The sequence below is a fragment of the Macrosteles quadrilineatus genome, unplaced genomic scaffold (assembly GCF_028750875.1).
Source record: "Macrosteles quadrilineatus isolate MER2022 unplaced genomic scaffold, UCM_ALF_1.0 Scaffold_2__2_contigs__length_208266976, whole genome shotgun sequence".
NCBI lineage: Eukaryota > Metazoa > Arthropoda > Insecta > Hemiptera > Cicadellidae > Macrosteles > Macrosteles quadrilineatus.
In genome coordinates, this window is record NW_026542595.1 from 162,169,124 (window position 1) to 162,185,580 (window position 16,457).

At 34.3% G+C, this 16,457-nt stretch overlaps 1 protein-coding gene across 2 annotated transcripts in view; it reads left to right on the plus strand.

Annotated features, from left to right (window-relative positions):
• Positions 1 to 2,877, plus strand: part of LOC128987581 (pseudouridylate synthase 7 homolog) — a 28,437-nt gene extending 25,560 nt beyond the window's left edge. For both annotated transcript variants that reach the window (XM_054408506.1, XM_054408505.1), the window contains exon 15: positions 1,197 to 2,877. In XM_054408506.1, coding sequence (XP_054264481.1) covers positions 1,197 to 1,525 — 329 coding nt within the window. In that variant the 3' untranslated portion in view covers positions 1,526 to 2,877. The remainder of the gene's footprint in view (positions 1 to 1,196) is intronic.
• Positions 2,878 to 16,457: the final 13,580 nt, after the last annotated feature.

Genomic DNA, 16,457 nt, shown 5'->3' on the forward strand with positions numbered 1-16,457 from the left:
GCACACTTTGTGTAGTGTTACTTGTCGATTTTTCGACACGCAGACATCGTTTACGGCGAAGGCTCTATGACTGACTGAATCGGATTGAACTGGATCGAGTTAGGTATCGTTCTTTCCGTAATATTCTAAGCTTTCTCCAGAGGTCTGTCTCTAAGCGCTATTCATTTTAGTTCCGAAAATATTGTAGCAGACAGCTGACGTGCGTGTATTTGTAAACAGCTAGGTTCCCCCGGACCGATGACTGATGTGTTTTATTACGTTTATCATTGTTTTAGTGTTAAAAATCAAAAGTAGTGATATACGTGGTGCATTATAAGAAGATTTAAGTGGTTTTGAAGTGCTGGTTGATGATCCTGAAGAAGTAGGTAGTGATATTGATGTAAATTATCAGCCAGATTCCTAGCTATGGTTAGGCTATGCATTCTTAGCTAAACGCTATGTACTGAAATCAGTTTTTTGCCCATAACTTATTTATTTGCAAATCTACTTCCTTATATTATTATATATTTGTAATCCTCATAAAATTTAGAACAAAGTGGCTATTTTCAAATATTTATAGGCCTATAATTTATACAATTTCATTGAGCGCGAACTTATTTTTTTTTTGAAAATTTTCAAAATTATATTTTTTTTACCTAAAATTTTTTTTTTTTTTAAATGTTCCTTATGTTTTATATATAATATTGAAGCCCATGATTTTCCAAACAAAATGGTATATAGAACATTAGAATTAACATTGTTTTAAGCTTCTCAGATCCGTTTTAATAAAACCTTGCAAATGCGCCAAAAATAGGTGGACATTAAGGCCTAAACTATGGACACTTGGAGGGTTAAAATGCTAGTACGAATAGTGACTACTCTGTTTTCCTTGTGATTTTGGAAGTTTCAGAATATTGTGTGTTTGATAAAAGCATATTCATTTAGATTACATTATTTGAAAATACTAAAGAACCCCCTGTCTTCTAAGAGAGGTTATGTTTTTGTTTATAACCTCTCATTGCTACTGACAGTGATGCAACTACTCATTGTGCCAACCACTAATTACATCACTCTTTAGCAATTATTATTTTGTTCAACAGCTGATTAGTTTAATGAAGTTCAAACCATTAAAGATTTTACAAACTAGTAAAAAGTTGTTTGTAAAAAATATTTTGGATTCCTTGTTAATTTTTATATCAATTTACTGCATTTTTTAGATGGACCCTACAAAGCGATGGTAGTTGAATTCAATTTAAAATCCTCCTGCTACGCAACAATGGCAATAAGAGAACTTGCAAAGTGCGATACTTCTACTGTCAGCCAAGCAAAGTTGACTCGTCAGGCGAGAGAAGAAGACTTAGCTTCCAGGAAACAGGAGGAAGAAGTTGAGAAGATGGCTACTGATTCAGAAGTGGAAGAAAAGAAAGACATCTGTGATATGGAACAGGATAGTGAAGACCCAAGGACTAATGAATCCAACAATCACAATGAACAACAGTCAAATAGTGATAACTTTGTTGAAAAAAATGTCAAACTTGAACGATAACATTGTGTAAAGTAAGTTATAGTATTTAATGAAGGTACCAAATGGTCGATTTAGTTTTAATTTTCCAACAGCTTTTTTAAATTTTCAAAAAACATTTTTCAACAAACATTTTTAACATTTTAAAACATATTCTAACAGAAAAAGATTTGTTTTAGCTGTATGTATTTAGTTTTTAAATATGCTTTGACTATTCTCAAAATTGAGATTGTTTGTATATAAAATCCAGCGGTGCAGACTTGGGTATTGGAGCAAACTTAAAACGCTTTGATATTATATTAAATGAATTTTAAGATGCAATTCGTTTTACATTGATCCAAAATCTTTTAGTATTCCTGTGGCAATATTATTTTTAATAATAATGGTTTAATTTACCTCTGTCAACATGGTCCTTGCGTAGTTTGTCACTACTTCAGTTTTGTGCTCGTGGAGCACATCTTTAGGTGAAGATCACAAAAGTTAAAACATTTTCCTCACGTGGTCGTAAATTTTTGAAAAACACCAAAAACAAATAACATACGAACGGTACAAAAAACCATTTACGAACTTGGTCAATACATTAAAACGTTACACACGGGGTCCGGCGCCGGTAGAAGACAAGTCATGACTGACGTGTGCTGTAGTCTGTAGCCCCTACATCGTCACTTCTCTTATCAGAACCTTTTCTTTGGTCTTGTTCCAGGATGTGAATGGCGGTATTTTAAATAATGTTAGACTGGAATGAGAGTTGTTCGTTTAAAATATGGCTTGGATGTACTTTAACTGCTCGGTAAATCCCAAATTCCTTAATGGTGTCCATAAATTTACTTTTTTGACAAATATGCATTACTTCTAAATTTTTCTGTATATTGGTATAACTGTGGTTTGAATCAATGATATGGTTGGCAAAAGCTGATTTTGAATTCTTTCTTGGTAAATGTTCCTTAAATCTAGCTCCACTCCTTAAATCTAAACCGCGCTCCACGAGCACGAAACTGCAGTAGTGACAAACTACGCAAGTACCATATTGACAAAGGTAAATTAAACCATTATTATTGTTGCTGTATGGTCCAAAGGCTACCCATAATTATTTTTAATGTTTATTTTTAAGACAATGATAAAGAAACTCTGTTACTAATCTAAAGTTGGAATTGAAAGGTAAATTATGATGCAGTATTTTTGACTAAAAAGAGCAGGACTACTCAAAATCTTATAGCAATAATAATTTAGTTAATAACTTTTTGTTTGTTGAAACATAAAAAATGTCTAGACTTTAAGTGATGAGCAAAACATTTTCAACTTGAGTAATTTTTGTCCGATTTTGATAAAATTTGGTTTGAAGGTGTAAGGCGGGATAAACTTGAATGAGTTCGCGAACCAGCATGATCGGACTATGGGAACGGGGGTTTATGGGGGGTTTTATGGGGTAAAAATAGGTTTTTCCCATTTTTGCCCCTAAAAACACAAAATTTCACAATTTCTTTTTAAACCATTTTGTAGAGCTTAAAAAAACAAATAATTTAGTATATTGAAGCGTTATTATGCGCCTAATTGTTACGGAGAAAATTCAAAAAAATTGTAATTTTAAAATTCCCATGTTATTCTTATGGAGAATAAGTCGACTGTTGCAGTTTGCTTGTTTATGAACATATTTTGATCGATTTTGGAAAATACTTTTATTTCTTACTAAACTATTATCATTTCATAAAAAAATCTTTTTTACCCTCCCTGTTGCAGCAAACCTAAGGTACTTGTTAAACTAATTCTATTTAAATAGGAAATAAATGTGCTATTTTTATGGAGGCATTTTAGTGTAAATCCAATCAGGTCAATGGAAATTCGCTTAGTCTGCAGGTTTGCTGCGGCGGGGGTATTTTTTTTATTTATAATCATTATTTTGGACAACCTAATGAGGCTATGACTAAGGCTATTTGTAGAAAACACGAAAAAACAAGACCAGCTTTTGAAAAATTATAAGATATTTACAAGAAATGTTGATTATATCGGTCTGTTATGTACATCTTGAGTATCTCCATTATCTTTGAGTCGAATATTTTGGTCATCAGAAATTATTACTGTTATCTATACTTATTTAATACGCAAGCAGGTTTTTTGTGACAATTACTCCTCCGAAACTACTGAACCGATTGACATGTTTTTGGTGTCATTGGAAAGAGCGTAACGTGAAGTTGTGCAGGAAACTTTCTTTTTAGGGGAATAATTAGAGAGTGAGGCCCTGGCGCCCTTTAAAGTTTCGTATTTCTCCATAAGGATAACATAGGAGATAATTTTTATTTACAGAAACATATGTTTGTTACTTGAACATAGTCAAAGTCTACTACATAATAATTGCTGTGTATTATGACTCTTAATGTATACCTACTACATTTCAACCAAGGATTGTGTACCTTAAAGTTTACCCATAATGGATCTTAATACTTTATTTTAATGCTGGGAATAGTAAAATTTAGTGGAGAACAAGTTGCCATGATTTAGAAAACTTTACTATAACAAATTTATGTATTTAAATCACAAATCTTTGACATTATTAATTCATTTGAAACTAAACAGCTGATCGACAAATCAAACAAATCATCTACTTCATGTGAATAATGTTATTACACATAGTTTTTTTTAACCATTCTTTTTTACTTGTGGGTGTATTTTGAGTTTGCAGTTATGAAAGCACCAAGCCAAGTAACTTTTATCTAATTTTCTTTATAAACTAACAGTATTATTGAATTACTACATGAACTTGACAAGTCAGGTAATTAATTGTCAGTATACCAAGGGGAAGAAGAGTGGGTCCTTAAAAACAGACCAAGGCGGAGACACCCATCTAGAAAATCCAACTGAGTTTTTAAATATAGAGGTCAGTGGATTGCCAAGAAACAGATTAGACTAATAAAAGGGGGCAGTGGTTTTATTGATGAGGAATATTGATATATCAAAAAGGGCCTTATTAATGGCACAAGGCTTCATGTGATCAGAATCAATGGTTAACAACTTAATAGAATGTAAAGTCTTAACTGGAACAAGTGAGTGGAGACATATTTTGATTTCGAGGATAAAAATTTACCCGTCTGAAACAAACTTACCTTTCAAAATGGAAAGATACTAATTTCTGTAACCTTTGGCATTTGCAGCGCTGTTCTTACCCAGACCAATTGAGTCACGAGCAACTATATTATATGTTGTTTTAAGTAAGGCTACATCTTTTAATAGGATACGCATATTCGTTACGGAAAACTCTGACCAGGGTAATCTTTCTGAAGGCTAAAATCGTAGAATTCATAGAATTGATTTTGTGATAAAAATATTGTTTTTTTAGTGTTTATTTTTAAAAGTGTGTTTTCTTCAAGCAGCATTTTTATGACCCTCAAAATATGCTACATAGGCCTATTGGTTTGATATAATAAAATGTTTTGTTAAACCAATGTGTTTTAAAAATCTTTAAAAAATAACTACCCTATAACCTTGCTCACTGCCTATAACATACTTTAACCTGAACACTTATTAATTTACTAAATATAATACACATACAGCTAGAAAATGGCTGAACTGTTTCCCTTCCAAGGCTTCATTATTACTGCATTTAATTTTCGACGTCGAGTCAATATATAATACGATGAATTTGTTTTCTAGATTCATATGTCATTTTGCGGGGCATTGAACCGCACAGGTTCACTAGTTTGTTTTAAAATAACACCTGTAATACTTAGCAGTTGCTCGAATTCGAGCAACAGGGACACTAGTTAATAATTAATTCACATTATGTGAAAAACTTGGGGGCAAAGCCTAGGCTGTTTTAGGCAGGTTACAGGACCCTACAAGTACATAATAAATGTCCACAATCTGGGAAATAAAAAAACCTGCCACATGGGTTTACAAAATATTATATTTAATTTGCTTGTATTAGCTGAATAAAATTATCGTTAAATAAAGTGCATTTGACTTTTTTTATGGAAATGTTATAAAAAAAGATGTGAGTTTCCTCATTGTTTCCTTGGAGGTAAAGAAGGAATGTTATAGAAAAAAACTTATTGTACCTATTCTGGGTTGGAAAAAATTTCCTGAGACAAATAAATATTGAAAAAGAGAATAAATGTGAGGTTGGAGCAAAGTCACTGGGCATTAAATAATTTTTTTACATTATTCTGTAATACGGTACTTGACAGTCCGAGAGTCAGATGAAAATCTTAAATTGTTGCATAGGTTGATATGTTTATCGAATTAAAAACGTCTTTATTACTAGAATATAATGCCAGGAAATGTTCATCTGACTCATAGCGAGCAAAATCCTCTGAAAAGGTACGGTATCGATAAATGTGTTAAAATTATTTTATGTCTTGTAACTTGGTTCCAAGTTTTGTAGCTCTATCCATCCCTGCATTTTTTGTATTTTTATATATCCATCCCTCCCGGGACTCTTTTCCACGTTGTTCACATAGATTTTAGTAAAAATTCAATGTTGCGCAATTAATTGATAATGCTGCATGTGATATCAATAATCTAAAACCAATAGAGTTGCGCTATGATCTAAAAAAATACATTAGTCGATCACCATTGCCTCTCTAAGAAATTAACATTATTTTTGTAGCTCCCTTTACAATTCATGAATAACATTCATGGTGATAATAAAAGTTTTGATTTTGTGCCTGACAAAAAAAAATGGTTTGGTGACATTTTAGAAAATATTTGATTGCTAGATAGCTGCTGATGATTCCAGAAACCAAAGCTTGGTTCCAGTCCGGCAGTTTGCAGCTCAAGACAGTCAAAATCCAGAAAATCTTGTACACCACCAGGAAAGATCCTTGAGTTTCAAATAAGATACTTGTAGATAAGACGTTAATTTACCTTAATTTCGTCTTGTGGCTCATATACTTCTTCTGAGGGTGAATGACAATCGTTTTGGCGACTATATCGCCTTCCGGATTTTAATCAAAACCGGCTTTTATCCTAAAATCCGATATTTTGTTATTTTATGGGAAATAACACACAAGTTACATATAACACATAACTTTTCAACTGTACTTTTTACGGAAATGGGATCTGGACCATTTTGTTCAACATTTTAAGGACAATAACATACTAACTTTAATCAAAACCGGCCTTTTTTCAAAATCCAATACGGACCCAAAACGGATATATCCACTCAAAACTCAAACTCGAATATTTTGACAAAACCAATACTTTCTCTATATATACTATGTATAGGATGGGAAAGTGACCCAAATCGGATGTATCCACTCAAAACTTGTTAAGGATAAATATTAATATTGATGCAATAAAAAAGATAAAATTCAAGAGATGGTTTAATGAACATGATTTTCAGAGAACTGACAAAAAGTAAACAAAAATGTAAATAGAGTATTAACAATATAATAAAACATATGATTTGTGCACAAAAGGCAGGCAGAACATAGTAATCAGAGAGAACTTCTAACATACTCTCCCCCAAATTGCAACAGGGAATTGGGCAATTTTATTCTGTGATAGGAAGAGGGCTTGGGTGTTCCAGTAGCTGTCTTCAGTGTTTTATCAAACGAATGAGGTTGTCAGGTCCGGGATTTTTGCAGACTCTTTTGTTGGGAGTTTTAAAAACATATCTTCCTCTTTCAGTCCTAGAGTGGGTTGATTGAAAGTGTTCTTCACACGTTTGATTTTCAGGAGATAAAACCTGAACTGGATCTTTGGCAAAATCCTCCTGTTCCCAAAACTTCTGAAGTAAATCATCTAGGCTACTTTGTTCTCCAGTAGGCAATGATACATTGATGATTTATTGTCATTGATGAAAAATCCACATGGCCCAGATAACACCCAACCAAAGATGGTTGATTGAGCAATAGGAGTTAGAGGCGGGACCCTTGATAAGTCCAGGAAGAATGATACTTCCATAAAAATCTGCTCCAAGTATCAAATCTACAGACCCAGGGGTCATGAAATCTTTATCAGCTTGTTGGAGCTTCTTGATGTGATGCCAATTAGATTTACCTAGTGAGTTTTGATAGAATATGAGCTGTTAACGGACAGATGAATTTGTCATTAGATGGACTCCCAATGTTAAGGGGCACTACTCCACGAGTAGTTGATGATTGATTTCATCCGATACCGATAAGAGAGAGTGAGGATGAGGAGCGTTCAATATGAAGAGTCTGCACTAGATGCTCGCTGATGAAGGAAATTTCGGAGCCTTGGTCGATTAGAGCTCTACACACAATGTTGTTACCTTTTGGGCCGATTACTTTAACTTGAGCAGTAGCTAAAAGAACTGTGTGTCGATTTCCAGTGGGAAGAGAGTGATTTGAGAACACTTGTGGTTAGTTTGATAATTTTCTTTCCGAATTTAGTGGATTTGGGGTTTGATAAGTGGATTTGATTTGACTAGATGTCTCAAAAGATTTACTGACGGCGTCATGAATCAATGTATGGTGGCGATAAGCACATTTCACACATGATTTTTGGGATTGGCATTCTTTGATTAAGTGAGGGCCAAGACAGTTGAAACATAACCTTTTACTTGATAAGAAGTCCTTACGTTGAACGGGGTTTTAGCGATAAACTCTTTGCAATATACTACCTATGTAATGAGCATGACTACACAGTTTACACATACTTTTTTCTTTAGATTCTGCTACCAAAGCTGCATTTATCTTAGGATTGTGCTTAGGTTTACCTTGATGTTTTGGTTGATTCACCATTTCACTCGAGTGAGACACTTCCCTGGCTTCAATGTTTTCCAAAGCTTGTACACGTCCTTCGATGAAGGTTCATCTTGCAGTGATGATGGTTCCGTCGAGACGCCTTAGTGAAGCTCCCATGCCTCGTGTGTATCAGGATCTAGACGATGAACAGTCAGATATACTAAGATGTGATCCCATTGATCGATTGGCGAGCCAAGAGATTTAAGTGAGCCCAAACTCTCATTTACAGTTGAGATCAGATGATTGAGACCTTTGGCAGATTTTTGTTTTAAAGGTTGGATATTAAAAATGTCATCTAGATGTTTGTTAATCAAGACCCGTTTGTTTTCAAACCTAGCTAGGCCTACTAGTTTTTCCCAAGCTGGAATAAAGTTTTCCCCAGTGATTTGATAACTAGATATCAACTGAGCAGCCTCGCCTACTAAACTATTTTTTAGGTAATGTAATCTTGTTACGGTACCTACATCAGTTAGGTCAGGATTAGAAATGACCAAAGAATCAAAAAGATCGTTAAACGGTTTCCAGGATTGATAATCTCCTGCAAACTGGGGCAATGATATTTGAGGCAATTTGGGTCTGAGAAAAGAGTTGGATTTACTACTTTCTGTAATAACTTGCATTTTGGAGAGATGACGTTGAGATTATGTCAAGGAGGTCCAGCATTTCCGATTTGTTGACGAGGTAAGCTTCTTGTCCTAGGCTGAAGTGGTCTTCATGAATGTATTCCAGATTTTCCAGAATTTCAGCCTTTGATTCGCAGACCCTCTCTTGATCCTTGTCAAATTTTGTCCAATTTGCTTCCAAAACTTCTAGTCTTGTTTGGAGTTGCCTTGGTTATTGTAGATATATCTTTGATTTTGAAAAAGGCTGAAGCATTTTTCAGGTGTGGTAGTCTTGATTTTTGCAGTTTGAGTTTTGATTCTCGTGATGCCATGATGATTAGGAATGTTCAAATTTAGGTAGACATAAAAAGAATTTTTTTAACTCAGTAATTTTATTCAAGCAGTTCTGTATTTTTTTTCTGTTGTTCCGAGGACCAATAATGTTAAGGATAAATAGTAATATTGATGTAATAAAAAAGATAAAATTCAAGAGATGGTTTAATGAACATAATTTTCAAAGAACTGACAAAAAGTAAACAAAAATGTAAATAGAGTATTAACAATATAATAATACATATGATTTGTGCACAAAAGGCAGGCAGAACATAGTAATCAGAGAGAACTTCTAACAAAACTAAACTCGAAAATTTTGACGAAAACAATACTTTCTTCATCTATATATAGAGGGAGAAAGTAAAAATCGTGTTATTTAAGTTATTAATAATTAAAATTTTTGAGCTTTGTGTCGTTTGATAGAAAATTTTTAATCTATCTATATAAATATAATTAGAGTTTTGTCTGTACATTGCTCAGAATTATATATTTTTAGGTTATTTTTAGACTACGTTTTAAACATCAAAGAAGCAGAACAAGTCTTATCTCTATTTCTGTCTGACTGTCTGTCTGTCTTTCTGTCTGCATGTAACACTCAAGATGGCATTTTACCCCCTTTTCTGCAGGAAAACGAGGCCACCAATCAAGATCCAAGTCATTTTAATGTATTAAATACATTAAAATGACTGAATGAAATAAATAAAAATGAAATACACCAATCCAGTAAATTTTACTGGATTGGTGAGAGTGTCTTTAGCCATTAAAATATGGCCTCACTACTTTGTAAATAAAACTACGGACGTTTAAAATGCAGTTTTGTGCGATTTTTGTCAAGTTTTCGTCCAATTTGTATCACATAATCATCTATGAGCTGTTCGGATCAAGATAATTTTTTTTTAGCTGTCACTGATATGTTTACAAATACCGCATCCATTTCTGATCACGTTTTGAAATCAAATCCCCATCAAGTGAGATTAAAAACGTTTTTCTTACATAACAGATTTAATTAATCGCAAGAGTGTTTAATTAAATAAAGACTTACAACGGTGGAAATAGGGTTGTTGGGTTGTATGTTAAAGATGTTGCAATGACTTTGTAGGAAATTTAACATTCGTTTCATTGGTGTAAGTTAATATTCTGTGCATTAATTGGTTACTGATTTTAAGTTACCGACATTCAGAGTTGCCGACATTTGCAGATAAAACAGCAACTGTTACGGCACTGGCACATGTTATTGAGTTCCAGAATAAGTCTGTAGTAGTTAACGACATTTTTACAGCAAACCCATCATGCTATTTTCTGAAATCGGTAGAACAATTAATTTTTATGTAAATATGGTATATGGACTGATACAGTGTACAAAATTGTACAGACAAAATTGAAGATTTACTTATACACCACATTATAATGAAATCTTTGTGTATTCACCACGGTACAAAATTAAATGTTTTATTTTCAAGGTTGGCGACATCCTGCCATTCATTGTGAAAGCGAAAAACTGGTTCAGGTTTGTGTCCGCCGGAAGACACTATTTACAGAGTCGGTGGTAAGTCAAGCACAGGAAATCGGTATACAGTATAAAAAGTAATAGGCTGCCTTAAGGGCTGGATTCCATGATTGGTATTTCGAGTTAAATGCTGCGGATAAATTTATTGTTTTGTTCAGTAGTAGTTATTACATTTTTTTAGTAACAACATTAACGAAATCAAGGGGATTCGGAATAATTTCACGATTGTTGAAACGTACCTATTATAAATTGTCATTATTGTTATCTAATTTTATAAGATAACAGTCCGTTTCAGGTTACACGGAAATAGATATACAGTCATTTGCTCATATAAGAATATTGGGATTGTTAAGTAGGCCTAGTGATCAAGCCAACCCTTAAGTTAAAACTCCGACTATCCCAAAACTCAATGTTAATACAGTACCATTATGTCCCCAATGGGACACCTTTGACTATTGATACAAACTAGTCACAAACTCCAAATATTTTGTCAGCAAACCCATGGATTGAACATACTCCCTTGTGTTGATTAGTGCATGGCGAAACTTATGTATCGTATGTCGTATACCGACCATGCAATGAAGCTTTTCTCCTGACCAACAGCTAATGGTTGCGCTGGAGCTTTGAATATTAATATAAATGTAATCCAATAGTAAATTGACTTTAGTATCCAATAGTCAATGGCTGGAGGTAATATTAGCATTATTAAAAATTTAACCTATCACAATGACCCGTGTTATTTGTACATCTGTTATTTTAATCCTGGTTTCGTAGTGATCTGAATATAATGTACTATGAAAATACTAGCTTCATGTTATCGTCATGGATATGTAAAATATAATTTGGGTTCCGTGCTAGCAGCTCCTAGATACCCTTTCTCTAACAATTACCTTTTGCTAATTCAATTATTCCTTCAGATAACTCACAATCGCAAGGGATAGCATGCCATGGTCCAAAGAATAGTGTGTAAATGTTATCATTCACTTCCCGCTATTCCTGTGTGCGTATCTTGCATTCATCTCTACTTTCACTTTCGATGACTTAATTATTCCTTTCAATTGTCTTCCATTATTACTCACTAGTCTATTAAAAATATTCAATATGCCTACATTCCTGTTGGGTTGTTAACAATTAAAAACAAAATGCAAAGCACTTGAGAAAGAAATTTTAGATGCAATGATATACTAGATTCAATACATTAAACTGGCAAACACCAAGTTTGCAAAGCAAATCTAAAAATCACAGTCTCCGTTAGCTGTTTCGGTATATGATGAGGGTGAAGTGCTTTTGATTATAAGTGATAGTAACCGTTGAGTTACTCTAGATCGGGTCATTCTAGGTCGTGTCACAGTATCAAACTAGGGGTCCTTTTCAGAAGAGGGCCAACACTATTTTAAACTGTGGCAAACCCACAGTTTAAGTTAGGTTAGGTTGGATTAGCTTATAACTTTACTCACATGTTTTTCTTTTATTTACTGAACAGAAATAATAAAAAACTCAAAAATCACCTAACTAGACTGTGGTTTTCCACAGGTTAAATAGTATGTTGGCCCTCCTCTGAAAAAGACCCCACACTAGTCCACGACTGTTTCTCACGAGTGCGTCTCAACATAAACCGTGTTAATATTACAAGTATGTATCAACTGATGACTTTCGACTACTCCTATACTTACACCAACCATTTACATTTGGTAAAACAGTCAATGCTAATAGAAAAAAAATAACATTCGCATTTAAAACCTACTGTTGCAAAAGAAATGAATAAAAACCCTTCCTTACAGCCTTTAAAATATATATTTTGAACCTCCACGTTTCAATCTCTATTGCCCAAGTATTTACCGCTGTATTGAGCGCCACAATTGTAATTGTTGAGACCGGTCGCGAGTTGCAGTGAAGGGAAGATTGTACTTCTGTACCACTTTCACTGCACACCACTCAGAATGCGAGCAGAACGCATACTCACACATACACACACGTACACACACCGACTATGACAGGCCAGTGAAAGTCCCTCGACCACTCCCATCTTGGCCTTCGGACACCTCCTGAAGACAAGGGGTTGTCTTTGTTCATAACCCTGAAAATCAATTATGCCTGTGTAACATCTTTACGTGCTGAAGAGAAGGTGTTTTTATTTTGGCCACATTATACCCTGATTGTAAGTAAGAGATCATATATTTTTGCTATCCAAGATTCAAGATGTTGAATTATATTAGATTACCTTTGTTGTTGCCTGAGTTCGTACTTTGTAACGTCGCTTTGTCCTATTGACCCGACCGCGATACTAGTGATCAAGTGGGTGTAAATTTGTTTGTAAATATAAACTATAGTGTTAGGAATAAGATTCAAGAAATGAATTAAGATGATCCCTGAATATTTAACACAAGGTAGAGAAATGAATAGGGTGGCACATACATCTTACCTACAAGAGCTCAGGCAACAACAACAGAGGTCAATCTAAGAGATCATAGCCACCTAGCCTTTTGGTTACTCGACCTAATAGTAGCTCAAACTTTTAATCCACACAGCACAGCCAATGGTTACTCAAATCTCTGATAATCCTGACCAAAAGGTCAGCCAAGATTCTAATTACCAGAGTGCCTAGTCGTCTGTTCATCTCCTATTCATAATTTGTTGTTGACTGAGCTACTGACGTTGGAAAACATCTTAAAACGCAAAAGGGCGTGTTTCTTTGTGTTTTCATCTTGACGCCATGAAACTAAATAAATGAATTTCAAATTTTCTAATCGAACATCTGATGGCAGCAATTGGAACTATGCATCTTTTGTTGTTTTATCCAAATCAGACCATCAGGTATACCTATAGTTTAGCACCTAACTAACTAATCGAAATGTTCAAAGTTATAATATTATGTTATGCATCCATCACCTCACTGTGAATCATCAACTGTAGGCCTACTCCTCCATGTCCCCTGGAATGCGGATTCCCTGAACCAGTGACTTTTGCCGGGTGAAACGAACAACCGGACATGTCGTGTCCCATCCGGTCCGGTCTAGTCCACTTCCGCGACCGCTCATCTTCGTCTGATTGTGCAACAATTGAGTCATCTTCCGACCTGTCCTTGGCTTTCCCTCGTTGGCAGAAATGTCAACAATGTCCAGTTTTTTTTTGTTTCCCATCTTCAGCACTATAGGCCTACTACCAATTAGAATGTCAATCGATAGGCATTTGTTTCGTACTATTTGTCTAAATACCCTTTATTCATAAAGTCGTCATTAGAGAGGCAGCACGGGACAGTTTAAATGGTCTCTTCCTGATTAACGCCTGAACGCGTTCGTAACGAGTGTCGTAATACGATGGTTTCGAAGATAGAGTCATTATAGAGACAGCAGGTGAAGAGGTCAAGTGACCCGAAATTATAGGCTCTTTAAGTCATTAAAAACTACTCGGTGACATCAAGACTTAAAACGACTTTAAATTCATTTTTCCCTTAAGTAACATCTAAAGCACACGACGTCCCCAGGACGTCTTATTATTTGAGTCCCACAAATCCCTTTCAAATCCTGGGATTAGTATCTTAAAGATATACAGTACTATATATATAATATACAATACAATACAAATATATATGTTCATGGAATTGGACATCCTGGATCTCCAAAATTAAGTTAAAACTAACAAATCGTTGTAACTATTTGCAATCCTTCAGATCACAAACTGAAGTAGTATATTCTCTAGAAGCGATCAAAGTATTTCTTCGAGTAACAGCTTTGATTAACACTTCATACAGTTCGTGTTGAGTTCAGAACACGAGAACAGTAATTATAGATGAGGAAGGAGTTCTGGTAGCAGACACACCCGGTTATAGACGTAGACGTGAGGATCAGAGGTTACACGGGAAGCAGCTCCGCTTATTGGTCACCTACTGCGAACAGGTTAACTAGCTCCATTAGGTTTTTTTATAGAATCATATGCAACGAAACAACTGGAGGATATTGCTGTAGCTCAGGAAGTGAAATACTTCGAACAGTTAGAACGTAACTGTATGGTGAATTTAAATATTAGTATTTGACCTAAAAAGTTGACTGTGATTCCACGTTAGTTGTATTGGAATAAAAATACTGTTCTGTATAGCTGGACATCTGAGGGGTTACACTGATCGCCTAGTAATTAGTCTGTAGCTTTAATTAGTTCAAAATTGAACTCATATGTCTTTGATTGTAGGGGTACCAAACTATTCTTGAAAAAAAAACAGCTATAGTTCGGCCGCTTAGAAAACGACCTGCGCGCTAATGCTAAACCAATGCTGGAGGAGGTCGTTTTCTAAGCGGCCGACTAGTTAGTATCAAAACTACAGACGTCATCTCATATCATATTTCCACTATGCTTCAATCATACTATGTCTCCAGTTACCTCATGTGTTAAAGAAATAATAATAAAATGAAATATTCACATGTTTGTTCTTTATGCATTACCATTACAACACCACAAATCCGTTTTATTCATTGGTTTTTATAGTAACAATGTTAAGAATTTCATTTAGGGTGACTTGCCCAGTAAATGACCGATTAAGGGTAAAATTCTTTGTTAACTTAACAATGCTCTTAAATGAGAGTATTAATTGTATATATTATTACACCTACTTCTTCGTTGTTATTTAAGTGTTTGCCCTATATCATTAATTGTCCATAAAATATCAATTATGCATGTAAAAATTGTTTTTTTATACACCAAAGTCATGAGTCCAGTAAATGACCGATGTTATGCCAGTGAATGACCAGTCCTGTGCCAGTGAATGACCGACTTCGGAAGGTTTAGTAAATCACTTATAAAATCAGTAATATTAAAAAAGGGGGATTTATATTGTTTAAAAATGTTAAAAAAGCTTAAAAGAAAAAGCCTAATGCTATATAAAAACATTATCAGAAGTATATAACATTTTACATGAAATTTAAAATGAAAACATAGGCAGGCCTGCTTAGCTGATGGAAAAACGTCTTAAAGTGCCAAAGAGGATATTCGATTGGGATAAATAGTAACAGTGGCCTAAATAAAACACCAATCATACCATTTCAATGACAAATGTTTACTAGGAAAAAAAGTAGATGACTTCGATATAGAGTCCGGTCATTCACTGGTTAGGTAAAAGAAAATGAATTATAATTTTAGTCTGATATCGATAATTATATTCCTTAATAATTTCTGAGCATTTTGATAGTAAATTTTAAATTTGAGACCAAACTAAGTAAAAATGACCGGGCGGTCATTCATTGGTTTAGCTTGAATAAAAACTTATTTTTTGGCTTACGTATGAAAACAGATAGTTTAAGATTAATATACACTCTTAATATTAAGTATTAGCCAATTAAATCGCCATTTCAACAACTTTTTTTCACAAAAAAAAGGTAATGAAATATGCCTTACTTGCAGAGTTCTTATAGTGACAGAAGCTAAAAACGAAAATTCAAAACATGTCCAAGCTAAATCATCAAAATAAACATAAATAATTAACAATAATAAAAAATGACGATTAAATATGAAGAATAGAGTAATATCTATTGTCTAAACTAGTTTTTTTTTTATTCCGTCTTAATTTAACTCTTACTAGTGTACCTGTTGCTCGAATTCGAGCAATTGCGAACCATTACAGGCGTTATTTTAAAACGAATAACGGTCATAATCTATATATTAATTTGAAACTGTTTTTTCTTTGTGACAGCTATTTTGAGAGAACGGCTGGGCGTAGAAACTCGATAGAGGTGTCTAAAGAAAGGTCCTGGTCTGTAGATGAGCCATCAAAAGAGAAACATGGAGAATTCCCTCGGGGCTCTGCCCCAGTGGCCTTTAAA